Source organism: Antechinus flavipes, chromosome 2 (assembly GCF_016432865.1).
Source record: "Antechinus flavipes isolate AdamAnt ecotype Samford, QLD, Australia chromosome 2, AdamAnt_v2, whole genome shotgun sequence".
In the NCBI taxonomy this organism is placed as follows: Eukaryota; Metazoa; Chordata; class Mammalia; order Dasyuromorphia; family Dasyuridae; genus Antechinus; species Antechinus flavipes.
This window is the reverse complement of record NC_067399.1, coordinates 165,386,188-165,413,101: the sequence shown is the minus strand read 5'-3', so window position 1 is coordinate 165,413,101 and position 26,914 is coordinate 165,386,188. Positions and strand designations below refer to the sequence as shown.

The 26,914-nt window shown below is 34.5% G+C and overlaps 2 protein-coding genes across 6 annotated transcripts in view; one reads left to right on the top strand and one right to left on the bottom strand.

Annotated features, from left to right (window-relative positions):
• The window catches only part of ESF1 (ESF1 nucleolar pre-rRNA processing protein homolog), a 95,207-nt gene extending 91,047 nt beyond the window's left edge, over nt 1–4,160 (bottom strand). Inside the window, exons 1-2 of the mRNA XM_051975897.1 lie at nt 3,946–4,160; nt 1,720–2,392 (exon numbers count right to left, since the gene is read on the bottom strand). Of these exons, the coding sequence (XP_051831857.1) occupies nt 1,720–2,356 (637 nt within the window). The 5' untranslated portion in view covers nt 2,357–2,392; nt 3,946–4,160. The remainder of the gene's footprint in view (nt 1–1,719; nt 2,393–3,945) is intronic.
• Nucleotides 4,161–4,295: 135 nt separating this feature from the next.
• Nucleotides 4,296–26,867, top strand: NDUFAF5 (NADH:ubiquinone oxidoreductase complex assembly factor 5). Of its 5 annotated transcripts, none has more exons than XR_007950394.1 (11): nt 4,296–4,599; nt 4,969–5,009; nt 8,150–8,213; nt 9,317–9,364; nt 9,465–9,568; nt 12,265–12,304; nt 15,495–15,692; nt 18,007–18,067; nt 20,314–20,399; nt 25,774–25,857; nt 26,240–26,254. XR_007950394.1 is itself a non-coding variant. In XM_051975904.1 (11 exons), exons 1-11 carry the CDS (start codon nt 4,354–4,356, stop codon nt 26,808–26,810), a joined length of 1,056 nt encoding a protein of 351 aa, XP_051831864.1. In that variant the 5' UTR covers nt 4,304–4,353; the 3' UTR covers nt 26,811–26,867. The 5 variants fall into 5 exon arrangements, 4 of the variants coding, with proteins under 4 accessions (XP_051831867.1, XP_051831864.1, XP_051831865.1 ...); XM_051975904.1 differs by lacking the exon at nt 20,314–20,399 and adding an exon at nt 26,724–26,867 and having other exon boundaries at nt 4,304–4,599; nt 26,240–26,322; XM_051975907.1 differs by lacking the exons at nt 9,465–9,568; nt 20,314–20,399 and adding an exon at nt 26,724–26,867 and having other exon boundaries at nt 4,303–4,599; nt 8,150–8,219; nt 9,303–9,364; nt 26,240–26,322.
• Nucleotides 26,868–26,914: the final 47 nt, after the last annotated feature.

The following is a 26,914-nucleotide window of genomic DNA, read 5'->3' as shown; positions in this document are numbered from 1 at the left end:
GATTAATATACAAAATGTAGAAGCAATGGAGCTAACAGTACTCTAGTGATTGTTAAACTCAAAGTTCCTAGCTATGGGGCAAAAACTCACTATTTACCAAAAACGATTGGGAAAACAGAAAAGTAATTTGGACAAAACTAGCTATAGGCCAACAATTTACATTACATACCAAGATAAATGGGTACATGAATTATTCACAACCACTGAGATCCTAAGCAAATTAGAGAAGCATGGAGGAAATGACTTGTCAGGGCTATGAATAGGGAAATAGTTTGTGTTCAAACAAAAAAGATTACAGGAGATAAAACAGATAATTATGATTACATAAAATTATAAAGTTTTTGTGCAAATAAAATCAATGCAATCAAAAATAGGAAAAATAACAGGACATAATGTGCGTGTGTGTGTGTGTGTGTGTGTGTGTGTGTGTGTGTGTGTAGGAATCTTTTTAACAAGTTTTTAGGATAAAAGTTTCATTTCTTAAACATAAAAAGAATTAAGTCAAGTTTACAAGAAAGGGAGCCATTCCTCAATTGAAAAACGGTTAATGGCATTAACAATTTTCAAAGAAAGAAATCAAAGTAAAAATAGCCATATAAAAAAGTTTTCTAAATAATTAATAACAACATTAACATTAAAACAATTCTGAGGTACCCTCTTACACCTATCAGATTTGATAAAATGCTAAAAAAGAAAACGCTAAATGCTGAAGGAACTGTGAACAAACAGGTACAGTAAGACACTGTGCAATTCCAATCATTCTGAAAATTAATTCAAAACTATTTCCCCAAAGCTATTAAATTGTGCATATCCCTTAGTAATACTGAAAGATATCAAAGAGGGAAAGTATCCATGAATACTAACATATTTATAGCAGCTTTTTTTATAATGGCAAAAAACTGGAAACTAAAAAATGCTCTCTAATTGGGCAACTGCTGAACAAATTATGGTATACAAATGTGAACAATAGTATGTGATGTAAGAAATGAAGAGGGATGTTATTTCAAAAAAAAGAAAAAACTTAGGAAAACTTGAACTGGTGAAAAATTAAAGTGAAAAAAAAAAAAAAGAATTTATCCTCAAAAATCTCGGTAGATGCTATGGTAAAGCCTCTTAAACCGTGAATCTTTTCCCCATAACTGAATGTAGAGAATTGCAAAAGATTTGTCAACAGTGAAAAGTTTCTGAACATAATAACCAAAACTTAATTCAAAATAAAATGCATAATAAATCCAAGGGAGGAGGTAACCCACTTTATAGTGTGCAATTTTACTGCATGCAGCACTGGTTTTCAACACACAACATAAGCATTTTATACTCCCATGGAAGAATGGTGACAGAAACACTTGACTCAGATTGAAGATGGTGTTACAAAAAAATTTCTTGGGCAAAAAGGGGTCAAGTGGAAAAGATTTAAGAAGCCTTGAATTACACGATGTTTTTGGGTAGTGGCCATAAATAAGTCAAAATCAATTATTAGCTAGACGTTTCAGACTTTCATCCCACAAATCTGACAGTCTTCAAAATTTTCACTTTAACTTAAACTATTAACAATCTGTTACTTTTTTCCAGTCATTACTACTATAATAGGATTTTTTTACTATATTATCAACTTATATTAAAATTGCTTTAAATGTTATCTTTTTTTAAAAAAAGTCTAATACAAAAGTGCACTATAGTCAATAAAAACTTTAGACTTTTTTTTTTTTTTTAACTAACCTGAATCATATTTCTCTTTTTCTTTAGGAAACTTCATCTTGGAAGGTTTCATGATTTTATTATTGTCCAATCCTGATATCTTTAGGTTTCCTCTGTATGATGTGTCTGCATTAAATAGGAAGGTATCTTTTTGATTTTTTATGCCTTTATTTGTCGATTCTTTTTCATCCTTTTGTAGATTATTTTGTGCATGTACTTTCTTAGTTTTGTTTGAACCCTGTGTTTTACAAATATTTTCATAATTTTCTGGTTCTTTTCCATATCCAAAGGCTTCCTTTTGCTTAATTATGTTACTTGTCTCCTTATCATCCAATATTTTTTTTGAATCTTTTTTAGTTTTCTGTGTCTTTTTCATTGTTTTCTTTTTGTCTGATGCTTCACCATCTTTATCTGAGAGATCAGAGTCTGAATCTGACAAATCATAATAACGTTTCAAATCCTCTGTACTGCTGTGATTTATAGGACGTCCTCTTTTATCTACAGTATATTTCAACTTGAATTTTTTATCATGAAACATTGCTCGAAATCTCTTATCAATCTTAATTTTTCGGTCCTTTTCTGGCATTTCCCAAAATCGAGGGTCCTTTGTAATTCGAAGAAACCTTTCATCATTCATAAGTTCTTCTTTGGATGCCATTTTTAAGCTTCCTTGTAAAACACAACCTGGAATAACCTAAAAATTGAAAAATATGGTTGTAAGGACTTAAATTTATAAAATAAAACTTTTCTAGAAAGCTTCACTGATTCTTAAGTTATATTTCATATGAAATAAAAGCAAGGCACATTAAAACTATTTCCATTGTTCTCTTAGTAGTGGATTACAGCTACATTTGTATGTGCATCCCAAGTTCAATTTTAAAAAATCTAATATTTTTAAGAAGTCTAAGAAATCTTGTGGTCACACTAGGTTTCCCGCTTTTTTGACATCTGTTAAGAACCATGCCTAGATGAAGGGACAGGTCAATTCTTGGAGACCCTCTACAGCTGTAGATCACAACATCTGAAGGAGTTGCAAAGCAGCCTTTACTGATACAGATGTTTCTTGTGGACTGGGAATGAAATAAATTGGAGGCAGAGGGAAGAGGAGAGAAGTCAGAAAAAAATTGCCTCTCAGTGGAGAGGTCAGAGACCAGCAACTGCCTCTCAGTCTTGTATCATCATCCTCTCCCGTGAAGAGATCCATTCTACAGGTCTGAGTTAGACTTCCAGCAGCCACTGGCAGATAGCTCCCCTATCACAACAGGTACTCTAGATCAAGATTTCTTAAAACTTTTTCTACTCAGGACCCTTTTTCACTCAAGCAATTTTTAGATGACCTTAGATACGTGCATAGATTTTAAAAAACCAAACATTTGCTGATCCTAATTTCAAGACCCCCATAAAGTTGTGAGATCCCTTATGAGGTCTCAACCCATAGTCTAAGAAGCTTTGCCCCAAATAGCTACTCTGCCTAAAGGAAGACCTCACCAGAGATATAGGAACCCCTAACCTTTCCAAAGAAATCTTAAGCGATAAAATTATCACCTTAAAATAAGAAATTTTAACAAAACCTCCAATAGATCAAACATCAATATGAATGCAAGGATATCTACTTCATCACTGAAACCTGCCTAGCAACCAGCTTTCTTTTTCTATCTTCAGGCTCCTGGGTTCCCTGATATATTGGAAATAAAGGTAGCAAACTGTGGGGCTCTTTTCCCAAAAGAGGGGTGAGGTGTGTCTTCCTAATCTGCTACCATTATGATTTGGCAACCTGTGCCTCACAACCTCCCAAACTCATTAAGAAGCTAGATGAAAAAATTAATAAAGCTCACCAATGATAAGTAGAGGGTGTCCCAAGTCTTGGTGCAGCTTACTGCACCGTATGTTACATTTCATTTTTCAGGGGGTAAAATTAATAACGATAATAAAAGTGCACGTATACATCTATGTATGTATGTATGTCATTTACTATGTGCCAGGCATTATGCTAAACGCTTTATGATCATTCTGTCATTTAATCCTCACAACCACTGGGGAGAGAGGAAGAGGGGGAAAAGGTGCTGCTACGATCTCCTTTTTTACAGATGAGGAAATTTGAGATAAACAGGGATCCCAGTATATCTATGGGATATCTAGGAAACGTCCGAAGTCACATTTGAACTCAGACTTCCTGCTCAGACTCAGTGCCTATCCATCTCGTCTGCCGGCTGTCCGAAATCACAGAACATAAGCAGTTCATCTTACCTCACGCAGTGAGAAAGAAGTCCTCGGAATTCGATTGGGGGACAGGCTGCTCTTCCAAGTTGTCTCCAAAGAGAGAAGAAGATCGAAGCCAGTATCACTTCTTTCCACCTCAGCTAGCGACTTTCTCTAAACCTTTTACAAGCCCGCCACCCGAAGACAGGACCCCAAACGCCTCACCTCCCTAGCCGAGTCTCTGCACAGCATCACGTGGAGAAATTCAGGTCCACAATTCTTTGCGTTAAGCTCCGAAACTACGGCAAGCAATCTGGTTCAGATCATCAGTGTCGCGCCTGTCGAAATGCGTCCCCCTACTACTGCGTCAGCGCACGCGCACGCGCAGAGCGGAGGCTTGTCACGTTGGCGTGGCCAACGAAGGGGTCACGCGTAGATTGAGGGCTGCTAGCGGTCATGCTGAGGACTGTCCAGCTCCCGTGGTGGCGGCGCCTGGTCCTGCCGGCTCCTCATCGTGGGGTGGGCTGTGGCTGCGGCGGTGGCCGGCAGAGCGGAACTCGAGGGACTTCTTCATACCATTCCGTGTTTGGCGGCGCCGCCCCCGGCGTAGTGAATGTATTCGATCGGGTGTTGAAGAGGAAGCAAAAGAACTGGGCGGCCCAGCAGCCGGAGCCTCTGAAGTACGAGTACCTAAAGGAGGAGGTGGGTGTCTCCAACGCGGTTCGCAGCCCGCCACTCTGCTGCGAATGGATCCGATTCATAGGTGAGGGCTTCTTCTGCCAGGGCCAGAGAACTGTCCTGAGCAAAGGCACGGAGACGGGAGTTTGGGCGGCAGGATGGCGCACTGGCTAGAGTTCTGAGACTCTGATGGCGTGCGAATTTAGTCAGTTCAGCAGTCAGTCAACAAACGTTTAAGTGACAGGTGTTGGAGAAAAAAAAACAAGCACTATTCTCCCCCACCCCCGCCCCTCCCATACACCCCATACACCCCAGTACGAATTCTGTGGGAGCTGGACTGATATTTTATTAAATTTTATTAAAATTATTAGGAATTGTTATTTTTTTTTTTAGGTTGGTAATCGTGTTGCTGACCGTGTATATGATATCGCCAGGTAAGGTAATGGTCAACTTATCAAAGTATCAATTTGTGAACTAGAATCTTACTTTAATGGATCTAGAATCTCTTGTGATTTCTCTTTCAGACCAAAGCTTATTCACACCTTCTCATTTTATGTACACTTGTCAATGCCCTTCTACATTTCCTCCCACTGTATTAGAGCTATTTCTTTCAATGTTTTGACGTTGCTTAGATAAAAAGTAGAGAGTCTTAAACATCATTTATGCCCTGAAGCATTACACAGAATCATAGAATTTTAAAGTTGGAAGGGATTTTAGAACATCTTTAGTGCAGTTTATCACCTGAACCAGGTTGTGATAAGTGTTTAATGTGGTTTTCACTTGAAAGTGCTTCAGTGTGGGGCAATCGACAGTCTCCACAGGCAGCTCTCTACTTTTTGATAGTTCTAATTATCAAGTATTAGCTTATTTCGAACCTAGATTGAACTCTTTGCCAGTTCTTCCTATTGCTTCTAGGTTTTCTCTCTGGGGTCAGAAAAAACAAATCTAATCTCTTTCACTTTATAGCCCTTCAAATACTTGTGGATAGCTTTTATGTTCTCTGCTGAGTTTTCTCTTCTCTGGCCTAAATAAGGGCTCATATGCTCTGTGTCTACCATCTTGAAAAAGCCCTCAGTTGATCCCACTAACTATCCTCATATCTTATGTGCCCTTTATAGCTAAATTCTTTAAAAAGGCCACCTGTAATAATGTCTCTCCTCCCTCCCCCTTTTACTCCTCTAGATCTCTTCTTAACTTCTTACAATATAATTTTTGACCTTATTCCACTGAAGCTGCTCTCCAGTTATTATTCTTAGTTGATAAAATCAGTGGCCTTTTCTCAGTTCTCGTTCTGTGTAATCTGTCTTGATCTTGTTGAACATTTTCTCCTTAATACTCTTTTTCCCTCTAGGCTTTTGAGACACTGTTCTTTTCTGGTTTTCCTTCTACTTTATCTGACCACTTCTTTGTTTTCTTTGCGGTTCCTTATCACATAGCGGGTACTTAATGAATGTTTATTCTACGAATTCAATAATAGCATTTTATTATAGGGGTTTTTTTCTGTTTGCCCATTCTTCCAGCTTCACTTCCTGAATTGGAGCTTTATGTTAGGTCTGCTGGGAATGCATGGGTCTTAGTTGGTCTTACTTTATATACTTTGGGATCCAGCTGCTGCTTTGTGGGTTGGGTCCCCAAATTTTGAAGGTGATTAGAAGTGGCTCTGGATGGATACCTGCAAGCAGACTTGCCTTGTTTCCTATGAAGTCTAATACAGGATAAAACCTGCTCTCTTTTCTGAGCTTTCCTTGCTCCTCACCTGCGTTCAGGTCTGGTTGACACCAGCTAGGCTTGATTTTGGTTGGAACTCCAGTAGATCGTTGCTACCCCTTGGTGCAAGTCCCCTGGTTGGAAGTCCAGTAGGGTGCTGGTAGAGCTAGACACAGTTCCTTCTTCAGTACACACTGGGATTTGGACTCAGATCAGCAGTCAGAATGAATAAACTTCTAGTGTACTCCTGTTAATAACTACTTCTTGAATAGCTACACATTATGCCTGTCCCTCTCCAGTCTTAAAACAGCTCATTGCTCTGATACGTATCCTATATAATCCCTCTACTAGAGGGTTTTGCTTGGTCTTCTGATTATTTATCCCTGCTTCCCCAAGACCTCTGTCTATCCTTTTATGCTGATCTGGGCTGGAAAAATAACTTTGCACCCTTGGATTTCCTAAACCAGAAATCCAAAAAAGGATTTCTCTTTTCTCTTCATTCTAGGAATAATTGTATTTAGACTTATTTCATAGTTACTGGGTTTTTTTAAATAGTCTTTTTTTCTTGTTCTTTGGATGGTGATAGTCTCTGCTCAATTAATTCTTTCCATCTCCTTTTACTCTCTTATCCCAGTGATATCAAATCCCCAGATGCTAAAGAACAAACTTCCTTCCTCAGCCTTAGTGCTCTATTCCTTCATTCCCATCTGTCTCAACTCTACCTCCCAGTGTCCACTTTGTTTCTGCTTAGCCCTTCCATTGTTCTTTTTGGAAAATCTCTGTGTAAATTTACAATTTTATTCTCATCTCACACTCTTCTCTCTCCTCTTGTTTTTTTGTCATTTACTGATACCCGGCCTCTTCCTGATGCTACTTATCCTATGGTTGTACTTTCTTGTACTGACTACACTTTATCTCATACTTAATCACTGGAAGAGTAAAGAGATGGCTAGAAAGAGAAGTAGTAAACTTTTCTCTAAATTCATTGAAGAAGGAAGGAGGATGTCATTAGGACTGATAGTGGCCACCAGGATCTCAAGTGGATGATAAATCTGTATAATGAATAATGATGGTGGAGGGAAGTCTGGAGTGGTATTGGGGGGTAAGGTGTATTTCACCAACCCTCAAAACTCAAAGCAAAAGAAAACAGATTGACTTTTTGGCCGAAGCAAGCAAACCAATGCAGCTCTTCACTCACCGGAATTGTGCTTCAATCGATTAAATCTTATCATCTTTTCTATACTGAAAAGCATTTGCAAAAACTGACTTTCCCATTTCTGCTTTTCCCTCACACCAGAGGGGTCCCAAAGAGCAGAAGGGATTTAGAGGAACATGTGGGAATGAAGAGCAACAGTTGAAATTGAATTAGCTAAAACCTTCTTGTCAGCTGATTGCTCCTGCTGCTTGTTACTTCAGAGAACTCCAGTAGAACTATCTTTGAACAATTGCTGAGTCTTCCTCATTTGATCTTTCTTTAGCTTTTGACATCTTTAATCATTTCTAATAACTTGAAACAAAGTTTTGCTCTTTACTGGAGTTTGAATGTTTGGTGGTTTAACTTGAGAAAGGACCTCATTATACCTTATTTTGCCAGACTCTTCCTAAGACAGTTCAAGTGGAAGCATGGTACTTGCTGATAGACTGTCCAGGTTTTATAGGTACACAACATTTAGATCAGCACAATAGCTCTGTAGACCTTCATTTTGATAGGCAGCTTAATAACTCTTCTCCCCCATTTTCCTTTGGCGCTTCCCAAACACAGCTAATCTTAAAAATCGAGGTGTCTAGCTACAAAAAGGTAACAAAAATGTTAACTTGGAAAATTTTCATGTGTTGTGGTATTATTGAAATCTTATTTTCTTTTTAGAGATTTTCCTCTTGCTTTGGATGTTGGCTGTGGAAGAGGTTATATAGCACAACATTTAAATAAGGTATATAAAGGTATATTTAAATAAGATGATTTTTCTTTGAGAAATGATAAAGTTGTTGACATTTTTAAGTTAAAAAATATCATCTTTGTCCTTATAAAATGATTTTTAAAAGTACCTTTAAACTTTTGTCAAAATATATGTAACATAAAAATGCCAAAATCTGTTTTCCCTTTTCCTTTTCTTTCATTTTTATCTATAATTCTTTATTCTTTTTCCAAAAGCTAATAGTCATTATTCATTTTCTTTTTTTCTTGTCAGAAGTACAAAAGTTTTCTCCAACCAGTTTTCTTGAATTATTGCAAATGTAACAATGAATGTTTGCATTATACGTAATTTTTTAAAAAATGTTTTATCCATAATTGTCTTTCATTTTTATCAGTTTTAAGCTTTATCAATGATTCCCAGCACAAATAGTCAAATTGAAACTAGAGTAGGTGCAATGTTGCTTGCATAAATGCAAATTGCTTAACTAACTGAATAACTTAGGATATTGATTACAGATACTCACTTTTTGTATTTGTTCTTTTTTTTTTTTGTTAGACTTTGCAGAATAGACATGGATTATAAATTGAATTTGAGTCATCATTCAAACTACAGTTACTGAATATGTGTACTATGTAACTATGCTGGACAACCTAGATTCTTCAGTTTAGTTTAAAATGTTTATTTTTGTTTATTAAACACTTTTTGTATACAAGGCATCAGATTATAAGATGCTAGGGTTAAAAACAATAAATGAAACATTTCCTACCCTTGTGGATCTTATATTATGGGAGTAAGGAAATGTATATTTTTCTTTCTCTTTTCCCTTCTCTCTATGCCTGGTTCAGCTTACCTGAGAACAAGTTTCTTTTATAGATTTTGATTATTTAGAACAATATTCTCCATCTTGTTAGTGAAGATTAATTGTAAACATTTTAAAATTTATCTCATACAAGTAATTAAAAGTACCTTATCCTGTACTACTTTTATTTAGAAATTTTACTTGGTAAGGTTTTTATTGCTGAAAAATCATTAGTATTTTAAAATTTGTTCTCTTTTGCAATTTCAGTGGCAAAAATATTTTTTGTCAGTTTAACCAAATTTGTATTATTTTTCTTCAGGAAGTCGTTGGAAAAATTTTCCAAGCAGACATTGCAGAAAATGCTTTGGTATGTAGTTCATAGAATTATATTGATATCAGTGTAATAATTATCATCGAATGAATAATTAGCATTTTGTGAAATGAGTCTCAATCTTTTTTAATTATAGAAAAACAGTGTAGAAACAGAAATACCTACTGTCCGTGTTTTAGCTGATGAAGAATTTCTTCCCTTCAAAGAAAATACATTTGATCTGGTTGTTAGCAGTTTAAGGTTGGCATTTCATTTTTACTTTTTTTTTTTTATTCTCAATAATTCTTACTACAAAGATTTAATTTTTTAAAAAAGAACAAATAGTTCACTCTGTATCAGTTCATTGAAAAAATAACTTTGAAAATTTGTGGAATATAAAATAAATTACATATAGCAGCATTTCTTCATAGTATCATTAAAACGGAGTAGAAAGAATTAAGAAGAAAAATTCCACTTAAAATTTACAGAATATGTAAAACAGTTGGGAATCTATCTGCCAAGATAATACAAGAATTACTTAAATGCACTTATAAAACATAATTTATAGAAGTAGAACTAAATAATTAGAAAAGTATTCATTGGAATGTTTAAAATGAGTCAGTATAATAAAAATGGCATTAAAAACTCCCAAAAGATTGCTTTGAATTGGGGGGAAAATCATGTAGAAAAAAAAAAAAGTTGAAGAAAATAATAAAAGACATGGAAATGAAGGAGCCTGGTAGTGCCAGACCTAATTCTCAAAACAATTTGAAATTAGTTAAAATATAGTTTAAAAAAAAATAGAGATCTATTAGTACAACTTTGTATTAATAGTACAATCTTGCTTTTCCATAATTACCTCTTTTGTCTATAGATTCCCCCCCAGAACCATTTCTTCCTTTGTGCTGTGTACTATACATATCCCTTCTAGCCTTGAAGGGATTCTCATTTTGAACATTGTGTCTTATAATCTCAGTTTCTCTTAATTTAGCAGCTGATCACTGCAATTTCTTTATGCATTAAATGCATAAAATATGCATTAAAAAATGAAATTTTTTTTCCCACAAATGTGGTTCACAGCATATGCATCAGCATATATATCTGTTTTCATTCTTGTCAGGGCATCTTTTCCCACTATTCCTGTCCTGTAAAACGTAAAAGTTTACAGTATATTCCCTCCTATTAAACAAAAATAATCAGGAAATATTAGGTTAATAGAAATAGTCCACTCTTAGGAAAGCAGACAAATTCTAGCCTCCTGTCATTAAACTCCTATTGATCTGGAATAGGTCATTTCATTTACAGGGTCTTGTAGGATTTAGAGGTAGAAGCAACTTTTTGTATAAGCTGAGGGGCTTGGATAGGGTCACATGGGTAAATAACAAATCCAGGCTCTCAAAGATAAATATTATCTATCTAGTGATTTTTCGTTACAACAAAGTTTGGCTTACTAAAATGGAAGCTTTAATCTTAGATTTAAGAGGCCTTTTAGTCCGACCTGGATGCAAAAAATAATTCCTACTACAACATTCTTGATAAGTAGTCATCTGGTCTTTCTCTCTGCCTGAAGGACTGAGTGAGAATCTACCTCCCAAGATAGTCTAGTTGATGTATTTTTGACATCCTGCCCCAAAACAGTTGAGATTTTTTTTTTTTTAATTCTTATTATTTATTTATTATGGCTTTTTTATTTATAAAACATGCATGGGTAATTTTTTAAACATTGACCCTTGCAAAACCTTCTGTTCCAACATTGAGATCTTTTAGGGGTGAAGTAACATAGATATGGATTTTCTTATTCAGCAGTACTTGTTGAGTAGTTTTTTAGTCATCTCTGACGTTTTATGACCTCATTTGGGTTTTTTTTGGCAGAAAAATTGGAGTCTTGTTTTTTTTCCCCCAGCTGATTTTATAGATAAAGAACTTGAGGCAAACAGGATTAAGTGATTTACTCAGGATCACCCAGCTAGTAAAGTGAGGACAGATTTGAACTCAAAAAAATGAGTCTTCCTGTATCCAGACCCAACACTATCCACTGTGCCACCTAGTTGCCCTATTGTTATGGATACATTATATATAAGCTCCTTGAAGGCAAATATTCTTCTATTTTTGTCTTTGTAGCTCCATGGACCAGAACAGTGATTGTCACACAGTATGTGTAGACTAAATTAATGGAAAAACACCACAAAAAAAAATGAAAATTGTTATTAAAAATAATAATATCATTTAGCTCAGGCTATTGCAGATGTTAATACTTTCCTGCTAAAGTAGGGTTATAAAAATTTCTAGCAATTTAGTATACTATGTGTTTATTTCTTTCCCCTCAAAAACCTCATTTGTGATTTATTAATAAGAATGACATAATTCTCACCGAGATAATCTAAGGCCATTGGAATAGAATAGACCTTTTAAGTATAAAACAATGATTTTAGATTTAAATCTGAAAGGGATTTTAGGTATGGTGTAATCTAATTCTCCTTATTTGAAAATTGATACCTTCTGACTCCAAATCTATCATTTATTTTCCCTTGTGCTAAACTGTTTCCCATTTACATGTTTAAATTTCAAGAAAAGCTACTAGACTGATTTCTTACTAACAGATTTCTGTAAAGAATAGAATTTTAGAGTCATAAAGGATTGTAGGGATCATTTCATCCAACTCTCATTTCACAGATAAAGAAATGAAGTCTACAGAGTTGAAATTGCTTCCCTAAGAGTTCCATAGGTAGTCACTAGCAGAGATGGAACTGAAAAATAAGTTTTCTTTCAAATAAAGTAATGAAAATTACTAGGGTAGAACTTGAGTAATTGAAAACTTGAAAGTCCCTATGGCCTTAAAGAAGTATGATCTCCTCTAGTGAACTTGTAGTACCTTGTTTTAAGGCATTATATTTCAAGATTGCCTTTTTTTTTTTTTTTTTTTTGGCATTAAACTGTAACATATTTTTATGTTTCAGTTTGCATTGGGTGAATGATCTTCCTAGAGCATTTAAACAGGTGAGAAAACTATTTATTATAATTTAATAATATTGTTAAAGGCCTATCATTAAATATACTGCAGTCTTCTTTACTGTAGTCAGAATTCTAAGTTTTAAGAAATTAAAAATTTAGTTTGAAATTTGCTTACAGATAAAACATTTGAAATTACTTAAAATTGAAATCAATGAATATTTGTTGAGCTAACTGTATGTATGGAATTAGTAGTTGAGAGAATGGTGGCATTTAAACTGAACTTTGAATGAAATGAAATAGTAGAAATGAATAGAAAGTTCCCAGAGTCAAGATGGGAATAAGAGTATTATGGGAAAAGAACTGCAAGAAGGTGAGTAGCTTGTTTAAGGATATTATATGTAATAAAGCTGCAAAAGGAGGTTGTAGTCAAGTTATGAAAGACTTTTAATATCACTTATAAATGTTTGATGATAAGAGCAATAAGAAGCAATTGGAGTTTAAGTAGAAGAATGACATGATCTGACGTCTACTTAAAGCACAGAAAAATCATTTTGGCAGCTGTGTAGAGGGTTGAATTAGAGTAGGAAAGTCATTTCCTATTCTAAATGAATTTGGAGATTAATACAAGTTCAAGTGATAAGTGATAAAGAACTGAAATAATGTGACAGAGTCCAGCAGAATAGATGAATATGAGAGACTTGGCAACTGATTGGATTTTTATAGGATGAGTGAGAGTAAGGAGTCAATCTGGATTACTGCAAGAATAATGGGACGTTTAGCAGAAACCAGGACATTTGGAAAGGAGGAGTAGGAATGAAGTGAGTTATTTTGGACATAGTCAGTTTGAGAGTTACCTATGGTTTTCTTTTTCAGAATATTCATTAGGCAGTTGGTGACAAAATTGAGAGACTAGAGGCTGATCTGGGAGAAATTTGTCAAAAGGTGATAGGTAATTAAACTAGTGAGAACTGAGGAGCCAGTGAGAACTGAGGAGATCAAGTAAGTATAAAGACAAGAGGAGACAGCACAGAGCCACCTGTGCTTTGGGGAAAGAATATGAATGATAAATGTGTGGGAGACTGAGAAGAAATGGTCACATCAGGGAGAGAACCAAGAGAAAGTAGTGTTGTGAAATACCAAGGGTCAAGAAGGAGTAAGGAACTTTTCCTGGTGTCAAATGAATAGGTAATAAATAATTGAACAGGGATGCAAAACCAGCTGCTCTCTAGTAGAAACTTTATATATAGAATTATACAGCCAGAACACCTTTTAACAAGTATTTGAACAAGATCACTCTTAAATAATAGAATAACATGGATATCACAGTAGGAATCTATTATTCAAAAAAATGAAAGCTCTTTAAATCCTAGTATGTTCTTAGATATTCTAGTTTTATTGTGGAATTAAGGGATGCTATTCTAATGAAAGGGGGACTCGGGTTTGGAGAGGGCAGCAGGGGAACAGAACCTCTTGTTTTTTTAGAGTTTGGATAGCATGCTTATTTATGCCAAGATGATGCCAGAGATGTAGAAAAGCCCCCAATAGGGTTTTAAATTTGGCAGTCTTCTGCAGCAGTTGGTTGAATGTCTCACTCTTGAACTGTATCTCAAAGATCATAGGAATAGTGAAGAAGGGCAGCAATATCTTATATAGCATGTGACCAGGATGCTAAAGATTAGGTAGGATAGTAACAATTAGGTATTGTTGAACATGTAGAAGAAAGTGGGACTATTGAGAATGGTTATGATCAAGCCTCTATCCACTTCTATCTCCCTCCCTGGTCTTGTTGAAGATTGACGTTGGAGCTGAGAACTAAATGGATGATTAGTGACAGAATGGCCAGGGATCCCATCTGGATGGCTTAGACAAGTTTAATAGCCAGTGGAACAAAGGTGATAAGAATGATCAGATTTCTCAAAGCCATGTATTTGAATCCAGTACCTCTGTTGTAGAGAGAAGCTGGGTTGAACACCAAGGCAAGATGAGGGCCAGGTGCTTCATCTTGAATATGGATGAGTGATAAGAGACATCAGTGCTGATATAACCCACTGTGTTGAGGAAGATGCCATTTTGTAGCTCTAGATCATTTTTCAGCATGTGGTCATTGTTTTTAAATTATAATTGTGTTAATGAAGTGCTCTTCAATGGAGTCGTGACTGAGCTTCAGGGATAATATATTGCTCAGAACTCTAGAGGTGAACATGCTAAAACCTCTAGAGTCATTCTCCTATTTGATCATAGCCATCTCCCTAGCTGGAACTGCCTGGTTCAATGTTTAAGGAGATACTTGATAGGAACACTTAACATGTTGTTAAAGCTGTGGAATTAGAGCTTGGGAGAAAGGTATAGGTTGATAAAACAGACTTGGGAGCCAGGTGCAATATTATGTAGTAGGAAATCATTGGATTTGGAGTAAGGCACTGTAGCTTCCTGTTTTAGCTTTGTCTCTTATTAACTCTCTGACTGTGGACCAGGTGACTTACTTCTACTACTTAACCTCACAGGATTTTGTGGAAAGTTCGTTGTTTTATTATAAAGCATTGTAAAATGTGAAATGACAGTTACACTTTTAAGTGTGGCTAAAGAATCTAAGGAGGTGTACAAGAAAAAAACAATAGAACAAACCCTGAGAATAATTTCATTTAATGGTCAGAAGAAGCCAGTGCCAGAAAAGGTGGCTATAAAGGCAGTTCTGAGTACTGCTTTTTTGTATTTTAAAATGTTAAATTGAAGATGTTTATCGTGACTTGTAAGTTGATTTAATGAGCCCTGTTTCAAAGTAAGATCTCCCTTCCTTGCCAAGATCAAAGTAATACCAAATATATGGCCAAATTCTAGAATACAGTTTAAAGTGTCAGAGGTTGAAAATTTTGAGTAAGAATGTAGCTATCCACTTCACTTCTGATACAGATCTGTTAGAGTGGTAAGTTGGTAGTTTTATAGGTAGAAAACTAGTTTTATATTTATGCAGTGTTTAAATGTATAACTACTATATATTTACTCCTGACTAAATGATGGCTGAGTGAATGGATTGCACAGCAATAGTTATAATATGTAGAAGTTATTAAATAGAACATCAAATCATTTAATGTATTTGCTAGGACTTCACATGTATGAGATAATTTTGAGATATTAAATTATTGCAAGCATAAGTAAATTTACTTTATTCTGTAATGTAAGTAGAATTAACTTTGGGATTAGTATTTATTCTGAACAGATTTTTTTTGTTTTACAGATTCATTATGTTTTAAAACCAGATGGAGTATTTATTGGCGCAATGTTTGGAGGGGATACACTGTTTGAGCTTCGATGTTCTTTACAATTAGCAGAACTTGAAAGAGAAGGAGGATTTTCTCCACACATTTCTCCTTTCACTGCTGTCAATGATCTGGGCCATCTGCTGGGAAGAGCTGGTTTTAACACACTGACTGTGGTAACTATTAAGAAAATCAAGTCCTTTGTCAATTGTGCAGCTCAGAAATAATTTTAAAAATTTTTCTTGATTTTGATGAAATATTGGCCATGGGGAGAAGAGAACTGATGGAAATACTGAGAAATTGGAGGTGACAGCTTTTGAACCTGATGGTCTAGGAGGATAGTATTGCCTTTTATAATAATCAGAAAGATAAGTGGGGAAGGTTTTAGAAGGGTAGATAATAAATTTGGTTTTAGACATGTTGAATTTAAAATGTGTACTGCTCAGCCAGTTTGAGATGTCTGAAAGATAGTTGGGAATCTTCAGCATAAAGTTGATAATTTAATCTGAAAAGCTGATTAGTTCAAGTGAAATAATATAGAGGGAGAAAAAAGAGAGGCCCAGATCAAAACCCTAAGTATTATTATTCAGTTTTATATTGTAATAATCTTCATATTCATTATATAGAATAATATATGTGCTTTGCATATATAACTGCTTAATATTTCCAAAAGTCAGTTTCTGACATAAAGGATGGAAAGGAAAGAATTGAAGCGAGTACTCCTGTTTAGAAGGCTATACTAAGAGACAGAATAAATTTTAACTAAAATGCCACTCTAAGTTTGGGACTATTTGCTACATGTATTCTTTTAATCCACGAGAGAAAAAAGCTCACTATTATAATTCAGTACAATAGTTGATTCATTTAAGAATCAGAGATTCCCAACTAGTGAATTTTTATTTACTGCTTGATCTCTAAACTTAATATAGTTAATCCCAAAGTTTTCTCTTTCCCTGATCTCTTCCTCTTTACTTCTATTCCCCTCTCTTTTTTCCCTTCATTTCTTTCCCTTCCTTTCTTCCTTTTTCTCCTTCCTTTCTGATTATTTTCAATGATTCCACACCAGGAATATATGATAAGTTATCTGCTCCTCATCTCTTAGCCAATGATTAGTATTAAAATTAACATACTCTCTCAGGCATAACAATTGGACAGGGACATTGATCCTTAGTTAATAAGTTTGTACAGTGTGCTAGGCACTGGAGATACAAAAAATGAACTTTGTCTTCAGGGAGCTTACTTATGTGGGGACAGGATGTTTTGTTTTTTTGAATTTTTTCTTTTAGAGGAAAATGGAAAAACAGAGATCAGGAAAGCTTTCTTAATGTAGTACTTGGGCTGAGTCTTGAAGCTTGAGCTTGAACTGGAGTTTTTAAAAAATGGAGGTGAAGAAGGAAAGATTCTTGGCTTAATGGGACTTTCTAGGCAAAAACACCTAGGCAGAAGATGCAGTAATATGAATATAAAACAGAAAATTGACTAATTTTGCTGGAGTAGAGTGAATGAAGTGGGGTTATATAAAATATACTGAAACTCAGAAAATATCCTAGAACCAATTTGCAAAGTGTTTTAAATGTTAGATATAGATGTTTTTCTCTAATTCTAAAGATAAATCAGGAAATTACTGAAGATTTTTGAGCAATGATATGACAAAGCTCTGCTTTAGGAATATTCATTTACAGCTCCATGAAGAATGAATTGGAAAGAAGACTGTATAGAGGAAGACAAAAGTTCCTATAGTAGTCCAGAGGAAAGATGATAAAAACCTGAAGTAGGATGATTGTTTTATGAGTAGACAGACTGGTGTGAAAAGTATAATAATGCCAATAATTATTGGCAACTGATTTCCCTCCTCTGGATACACTTCCATTTGTCAATCAAGATTGGTGATAAGTCTAGAAACTGTTATCAGTTTTTGATGCAATAGAAGAAATTGTGGATATGAAACTCAGTAATTCACTTCAAAAAGCACTTTGTAATTAACTATTGTTTGTTATACCATAAATGTATAAAGACGAAAACTCCCCAGAAAATAGCTTCTTAGAGAGGAGGGAAGACTATATGTAAATAAGTAGGGACATGCAAGATAATTTCAGAAAGAAGAGAGCACTAAGAACTAGAGTATCAGAAAATATTCCTATAGGAAGTGGTAGCTCAGCTCAAACTTAAGAGAACTTAACTAGGATCAGGGGATAGAAATAATAAAGAGATTTTGGCTCCTGTATAAGGAAGTCTTAAGGAAGGAAAAGCTATTTAACATATATCTATTGATAAATATAATAGCTATTGACAAATGCAATAGGCTTCTTTTAAAAAGTATGTTTCCTGTTTATTGAAATATTTTAGTGAAGGTTCATTGATCACCTACCACTAACATAGAGGGATTTTCTGCAAGTAGGAGATCTTATAAGATGATCTCTCATTTCCTTCTAAAGTTAATAAAATTATTTTAAAGTTCAATATGATTTTTTTTTCCTTTTTAAAAAATAGGATACTGATGAAATTCAAGTCAATTTCCCAGGAATGTTTGAGGTGATGGAAGATTTACAAGGTAAGGGACATTTTTGTAATCTTTGTTTTGTTCTGTTTTGTTTCATGATAATTGAACTAGCATTAGAATCCTTGTTATTTTTACTTAGCCTTTCAGAAATAACAAATGATAGCTTTTATTTTTAAAAAAGAAATTAATCTCTCTAGCTAGAAATTGCTATAGTATTTTGCATATATTATCTGTGTATTGTTAGATCTCCTACTTCCAATAATTGTGTTATTAATTATTGTTGTTATAATTGCTTTCAAGGGACAGGGACCATTTCACTGTCTTCATGTCCCTCATTATCTTTCTTGCACTTTTATTCTGTCACAATAGCACTTTATAAATGTTTGTTGAAATGAACTTGTGATTTTGATATGCAATTTTTTATATGTCAAGTTTTTTATTAACCAGCAGACCACTAGTTTGGAACCTGGGAAATTATAAGAATTTTAGGATTAATAAAAATACCATAGATTTATTTAGCACAAATTTTCAAAGCACTTTAAAATAGATTATCTCATTTGAATCTTATCACACTCATTGGGGTAGGAAGAATAGGTATTATTGCTATATATAGTTGAAATTGACACTGAGAAGTGACTTAACTTCTTTGAGATCTCACTGCACCAAAGTGGGTAAAGATGAGAGTTAAAGCATTGATCTTCTGACTCCAGCTTTTCTTTCTTTTTTTTTAATTAAATTTAATTAATTAAATAAAATGTTTTTCAAAACATATGCATGGACAGTTCTTCAACATTAGCCCTTACAAAACCTTGTGTTCCAATTTTTTCTCCCATCCCCTACGTCCTCCCCAGATGGGAAGTTGACTCCAGCTTTTGAACTTTTTTTTTCCTGAGGCAATTGGGATTAAGTGACTTGTCCAGGATCACATAGTTAGGAAGTATTATGTGTCTAAGGATGGATTTGAACCCAGGTCCTCCTGACTTTAGGGCTGGTGCTCTACTGTACCACTTAACTGCCCCTTGAACTTTTTTTAATATTCTACTTTTACTGCCTCTTACATTTCTCCCTTTGTAATAAAATATTTATTGCATTCATTAGGTGTATTTTTTCTGAATGTAAAACTTTGTTTCTAAACTCAGGAAAATATTGGTGCTTAGAGACAAGCGTTTTTAGTTTTCAAAAAGTTTTTTTAAAAATCTGAAGTGTGAGACACGTGCACAAGTTGGCATGTAGGCAGATTTTTATTAATACACACTCTTAATTGCCATCCATCAGTTCCCCATTAAAATGTAAACTCCTGAGTAGGAATTGTTTCCTTTGTTTTTATATCCCCAGCGCATATTATGACTCTTTTGTACTCTGTGACTTGAGAGGTAGCAGTCACCCTTCTATCAGGGTGTAGTGCAAAAAAGTTTTGAAGTCAGAACAATTGGATTTGAATTTGGTGCTTTTTACAGACCTCTGTCCCAGAACAAGTAAGTCACTTCCCCTTTCTAGGTATCAATTTGAAAGTGTTGGTTTAGATGATCTCCAAAGTACCTTCCAGTACTAAATACTGTGATACTGTCATTCTTCAGTTGGTAATTTGTAGCACAGTTTAAGATAGTAAAAACTGTAAATGTTCTTAAAAGACAATATCTGTGTCTCCTATCTACCCCTATGATCACCTAATCCCTACTTCCTTAATGAAGCAAATGGATTAGAACCTTGGCATAATACTTAAAAATTTCCCAAGAGATTTCACTGTGACTTAACTTGAATATACTGTCTTATTTGAAGGGATTGTGTTTGTTGGACTGTCTTTTTCTTACCATTTGCTTTCATTTGATATGGCTTTAGCATTTTTATTCAGTATTGTATAGTGCCTTATGACCTTACTTAATGTAGTACCTTATAAAATTCATCTTGGTGTAATGGACAAAATACTTCATTCTATTCTCTTCCATTTAGAAACTTAGATTCTGATCCCATCTATGACATTTATCAGCATGGGAAAGCTCTTAACATCTATGAAAGCCTAAAGAAACTCTTTAATACTTAGATAATCAAGTTATAGTAGACAGGTTATGCTCTGTTTTCAAAAACTAATTCAAACCAGTGAAATCATAAACTTTTGAGATTTCATATTATTCCTAGGAGTATCAGGGATTCAAGATCAACTAGGCTATTGATCTTAAACAAAATAATGGACATATATTTTTATCTAAATCTTCAGATTGGTGTTAGAAACTTTTTGCATTGTTTTTCCCATAGTAATTTTGATGTGCCCTATGTGAACTGCCATTATTATTTCACAGAAAAAGTCCAGGCTAATTTTTACAAAACGAGTACTCATCAGCTGATGAATAAGTGAGAATTTGGAGGCTTTCACAGTGGTTTTAAGGTAAGTTCATTTATGTTCTAAGCAATACATCTAAGTATTGTTCATGTGAAACCATCGGTAAATGAAGAAATGCTTTTCTTACATGTTGTTGAACTTACCTTAAAAGAACTGTGAAAGTCTTAAATATTCACCTGATGGCTGTATTTTCTTTTCATCACAAAATACAGGATAAGTCAAACATCACTGTGCTTCCCTCATTAAGCTGTTTTCAACACTGCTGAATGTTGAATGGCCCTGTACATAATAACTCATTTATATTAAAATACAAATTTGAACTAAAAGGTTTTAAAGATCCCTCTTAGCTCTTAATAGATTATGAGCATATAAGAAATCTAATTATCTATGAACTTAATGAATTTTTTAAAATTTGGATTTAATTAATTGAAAAACATTTGTCTTTGCAAAAAATTGAGTTTGCTCATATCTAATGTTTGTTTGCTATATTGGAAAATCAAACAAAAAATATTGTCACTAGGGAAAAAAATTTAAATATGGATAATTTTTTATCTGTAATAATCAAATATTAATGAGAACAGAATACATTGTGAATGCATACCTATTTTGAAAATAAGGGTATTCCTATAGAGGACTTGGAAGTAGTTTTTTTTTTTTTTTTGGTGGGGGAGTTATATATATATTTTTTTTAATAAAGTAGATTTGATTTTTTATTAGTAAATACATTGTTAATTTGTGATAGTTGCTCTGCTGGTTAGTGTAATTGTAATTATCTTTGAATTACCACTATTTCAGCTGCTGAGGACTCTGAATTCTATCTTTTTAAAAAAAATAATAAGCAGTTGGAGGGGAAGAAGAACTAACAAGAAGCTTTTCTGGTTAAAAAGAGAAACAAGACTTTGTGTTGGTAGCTAACCTGATGGTATATGATAAAGCCACTGAAACATTATAGAAAGTATAGCAGAGCTAATTCTATCCCATGAGAAGAAATTGATTGTTGAATTAGAAATGTTGGAAAGTTTGTGAGGGAATTCATTTTAGAATTTACAATAGTTTTGCATGCATCCTGGTTTGAGGGAAAGCAGATTTCAGGTGTTCCGCAAAAGGAATTAGTGGGATTTCACGGACTAAAATTTTACAGATCATAAATCATCCCATAAAGCATATTCTCTCAAAAATGGAATTCTGCAAATGTAAAGAAAAATGATTATAATAAGGAAGAAAAGAGAGAATTTAAAGAGATCAATGTAGATGAACAGGAAACTCATCATCTGACATAATTTCAAAAAGGAAGTACAGAAGTATCTGTAAGCGAAGATAATGAGAAATGGATGCGATGAAAGTATGACATGAACCTACAAGAATAACGTTAGGAAAGATAAAACTCAAAATAAAGGAATTCCCAAGTTGACAAAATGGTTTTTTATTTTGACTATTTTGAGAAAATGAGCATTAAGAAAAGGATAGGAACTGCTGATCATAGTGGTTAGAATAAAGATAAATGAGAGGTCAGAGCTTTTTAATTATTGCTTATTTTTGTTTTCTTTGCTGAGGGGAATGAATTTTGAACTGGAAAAAAATATAAAATGGCTAATAGGGACTTAGAAATCCTAGATAAAAATAAATAAGTGATAAAAGAGTTCTTCACTATTGTTTATTAGTTACGAGGCCCGAAGACCTAAGATATAGAAAGAGCTGGAAGAAATAGATATTGAAAGATTGCTGAATCTTTGTGAGTGATTTTTCCATGGGGAGCAAAAAAGGTGCAACAAAAGTGGAAAAGGACAAATATATCTCGACTTTAAAAGAAAAAAGAACAAAATCTGTGCACCATAAACAATTGAGTTTGACTTTTACTCCTAACCAAATAATGGAATGTTTTAAAAGGTCGATTAGTGAACATCTTTGAAAAGAAGTTTTGATAACAAGGAGCTCAGTATAGCTTTATCAAGAACAGGTTTTGCCAGATTTGACAGGGTATTAAGACTAGTGAAATTCTTTAACTAGATTTTAGCATTTGACAAAGTCTGTCACATCCTCCTAACCTTGAGGCACCATTGCAAGGTCACCACAATCAGAAAGTAGTTCTGTTGCCTGTGCTCTGTTTTGTACCTTAGGCATGTAGTCTGATATAGATTCATTTCTTGTGCCCCAGAAGAATTTTAGATACAGTGACAAAAACAAAACTCAGAATAGGATTTAGTAACTAATAACTGGAAGCTGATGTGACTTTGTGGATATTGAGCCAAGAAAACCTACATTCCACTTTTGACACCTCTGTGTGTCCCTAAACTTGATACTTTTCAGGATTCTAGACCTTTAAAATAGAAGTAGAAAATATTCCACACTACATTACTAGAAGGAATTTCCTCACTAGGCGTTCCCTATACTAATGAAATCAATCACGTGCTCGATCTCTGTCAAATTTCTAACTATTACAACCTACTGAGAGGCTTATGCTTAAAACTTAATAGAACATAGAGCCATTTATAGGATTTTTGATTAGGCATTTTGTATTTCATTCTAGCTTTGTGTTGTTCAAATAACTCCTAGAGTGGTCCTGCTAGTAAATATACAGACTAATCTAATCCTCATATCAAATCCTTTTCAAGAAATTGCTAAGCATTCCTTCTCTGCCATATGCTTAAATTGATGAGGTTGCCTCCAAACTCTGACATAATCATATTGGGATAGATGCTTATTCACATAAGATCAGAAAAAGAGAAAAGGTGGCCTAGGGCCCACATATAAGCTTGTGCATTAGCTGCCACCTGCTTGGACTTGCTATGATCCTAGGATGAAGGGGAGACTCCCTTACTGGGAATCCCAAAAGTTAAATGGTGCTACCAAGAGAAAAGAAGCCGAGCTTAAAGTTGCTCCCATGGAGTTGTTCCAGACTTGTTATATTATCAGAATGTCAAGTCTTCCCAGAATTTGGTCATCTTATGGCCAGAAGCAGAACCCTTAGCACCCACACAGACCTGAACTTTGTGCTCTATGAATGGTCTCTGTAGCACTATTCTTGTGGACCAGATGGTAAAAGAGGAGCTAGATGATGTTAGTTAATAGTCAACTTTAGGGTGTGGCTTTTTTTTTTTTTTTAATAGAATGTCTTTGGAACCTTGCTGTTTAAAAATTCATTTCAGTGAGTTGCATGTAAGTGTATGTCAAATGTATAGGGGATATGAAGCTGAAAGAGCTATGTATCAAAGGCATAAAAATGTCAAAATCTAAAAAGACTAAGGATTCAAAAAGCTAAAAAGGGAAAGTAGGGTGGTACGTGGATAAAGCCTTGGATTTCGAGTCATGGGATCTGGGGTTTGAATTTTGGCTTTGCCACTTAATGCCTGTGTGACCTTGGACAAGTACTGAGCCCCTCTTGGGATTTAATTTCCTTTTCTATAAAGTGGAGGAGTTAGATAAGATTACCTCTGTAGACTGTTCTAGCTCTGGGGTCTAAAAGATTGGGTTCTGGGACAGCTAGGTGGCACAGTGGATAAAGCACCAGTCCTGAAGTCAGGAGGACCCGAGTTCAAATCTGGTCTCAGACACTTAAAACATGCTAGCTGTGTGACCCTGGGCCTCAGCAAATTGCCTCAGCACAAACAAATAAATAAATCAACAAAGTTGAATAAAAACTTAATGCAGATAAAAACTAATGATATTCTATATTCATTGATTTATGAGATTAAAAAAAAAAAAAAAAACTTCACCAGTGCAAGTAAATAAAAGATGCAAGGCAAGGAAGAGGTATAGCTAGACAGCAGTTTGAATGGAAAAACATATGGGGACAATGAGACAGCACTGGGATACAGAAGCCAGAATATTGCAGTAATATGATTTTAAGCTATGTTAAGGAAGGCATAGGGGGTCAGGAGAGGGCTACATTTATATGTAGCCTTTCATACTTAATACTTTTATGACCATGGGTAAGACATTTTAAAATCTCTAAATTCCAGTTTTCTCATTGGTAAAATAGAGATAATACTTTTTGCTTCTCATATAAGGTCATTTATGAGGATCAAATGAGATAATGTATCCAAAGTGCTTTGCAGACTTTAAAATCCTTTATAAAAAATGTTAGCTATCATTATTATTAACATGGGAAAGGATACTACTGTCTTATTTTTCATGGGTTTATGCAGATTATGGATGTAGAATACTAAATATACATTGTATTTAAATAAATAAAATTAATTTTGCTAAAGTTTCTTTTTTCATTTTCCTTTTTTATTCTTTATTTCAAGATGTGGTTCTTGGGGAAGGGTAGGGTAAGGAGTGAGGAAATATAAAAGCAAAAGATAACAATTAGAATATAGGAAAGTGTAGTGAAGAACAATTAGAGTAACTGAAAATGTTTTTTCCAGAAAAAAAAAAGACTTGTATTAAGGGTCAGGAGGGACATGATGGTTTTTTTTTTTTCTGACATCTCAAGACCTACCACGACAAGGAAAGATCATTTAGCTATCTGACCATTCATCAGACTCTTGTCATCATTCAGAGTCTGTCCCAGCTACCTAAGTGAATATCCATTCCCAGAGGTACAATTAAGTCCTCTGGATTGGAGTTCCTTATCTACATTATCCAGGTCTCTTCTCTTCTGAGCTTCAGTTCTGTTTCACACCCTGGACTTCCCCTCATCAAAGTCCTTTAGGCAGTCTCGGTGCCCCCTAACCAAAACACAGAGGTCTTGTTGTGGGTGACCCTACCATCCTCTTAGTTACCCTCTGCTTCTACTTACTCCTCTGCTTTGTTACATGTGCTTTACTCCAAGGAAACTAGCCTGCTTGTGCCTGCATAAAGAATCCCCCTTGTACCCCTCCCTTCCTTTTCCCCTCCACCACTTAAAATTTCGGAAGTCTTTCAAGACAAGGCTTCAGCCATTTTTACTTGGGTAGTATGTGCTTTGTATTTCTCTAGTAGCCTATAAACTCTATGAGGACAGGGACTGTTTTATTTTTCCCTTTATATTCTCACCACCTAGCAGGATAGGTTAAATAAAGCAGAGATATATAAAGTAAAAATTATATTGTGGTAATTTTAATATTCCCCTTTCAAAGTGGCTAATAATAGCAATAAGACCCAGAAGCACTTGGAAAAGAAAGTATTTTCCATTTGGAGAAACCTTGTATGGCTGACTTAAATTAGACAACTTAATACAAAGGAAATAGGCTTGTGAAGTTTGGCTTCTGAAATTTGACTTTTATTGCTTGGCTTAGAAAGAGGAAGAGAGACTTCAGGTATTTTTGCTTCTGAATCTTAAACCCCACCACCATCCCAAAACAAAACAAAACAAACCCACAACCAATCCATCTACATATTGAAACAATAGTAAAATTATTAAAAGATAAAATTATGAAATTCAGGGCCTTAAGATATTTATTGTATTCTCTAAAGCCTATTGTATATTTTTTTCTAGGTATGGGAGAAAGTAATTGTTCTTGGAATAGAAAACCTTTGCTTCATAGGGAAACAATGTTAGCAGCTGCAGCAATATATCAAGGTAAGAGAAAAGTTTAATGCTTTATATATTTTTGTTTTTCACCAAGGGAGCTCTTTGCCATCTGACTAATGTAGATTCCCTTTGACTTCAAAGGGACACACTCAGTGTTCCTTTATCTTCACAATATTTCTAGATCCCTTGACCTCTTTCTCATTGACCTTCATGGAACAAATAGTTGGCAGTTCATTTTTATATCCCCAAATACAACTACTTTATTCCATAACTCCAACACTGTGTCAGCCATTAAATGTTTTTACATAAGAAGAACCCTAGGAATTTCTTGGTACTATCTTTTAATATGTCTTTTACTGCAAGAAATAATATTTTATTGAATTATCCCCCTACCCCCTTTTTGTATTTCAAGAATTTTTTTTCTTTTTAGAAATGTATGGAAATGAGGATGGCTCAGTACCTGCAACTTTTCAGATTTATTACATGATAGGATGGAAATATCATGATTCACAGGTAGTATTAATTTTTGTTCATCTTGTCTCTCTCTCTCTCTCTCTTTTTTTTTTTTTTTTTTTTTTTTTTTTTTTTTTTTTTTAAAGCGGAATGGGTCTTGCTCAGGAAAGCAATGAAGAATTAAATTAGGCTTAGTTTTGTGTTGCCTGGTACAGTGGTAGAAACAAGAGTACCAAATTTAGAAAGGACTTCCATTCCAGACTTTGATATTTATTAGTTGGATGACCTTGGCCACAGCACTTACAACTTTTTATTATGCCTTAGTTTCTTCATATGGTAATGATTATTATTGGCCTCCCCCTTTTGTGAAGTTACAAAGTATTTTATAAACTAAAGTGCTAGGACAATGTGTGCTCTTACCCTAAGTGCTTTACTAACTATTTTCTTTGCTTTGTTTTTAGGCCAGACCTGCTCAGAGAGGTTCAGCAACAGTATCATTTGGAGATTTAGGAAAAATAAATACTCTTATGTCACATGGGAAGAAATAGCTTTTGATCACAATAAATATTCAGTGTTAATAAAACTAATTTTTTTCTCATCAAAAATTGTTCTCTTTCACATCTACCCTAATTACATTTTGAAGCAAGAAACA

Coding starts and splice junctions, on each gene's coding strand:
- NDUFAF5 (XM_051975904.1), top strand. CDS start 4,354: ATGCTGAGGACTGTCCAGCTCCCGTGGTGGCGGCGCCTGGTCCTGCCG. Junction 18,068..25,773: donor GGTGATGGAAGATTTACAAG/GTAAGGGACATT, acceptor ATTTTTTTCTAG/GTATGGGAGAAAGTAATTGT. Junction 25,858..26,239: donor AGCTGCAGCAATATATCAAG/GTAAGAGAAAAG, acceptor TTTTCTTTTTAG/AAATGTATGGAAATGAGGAT.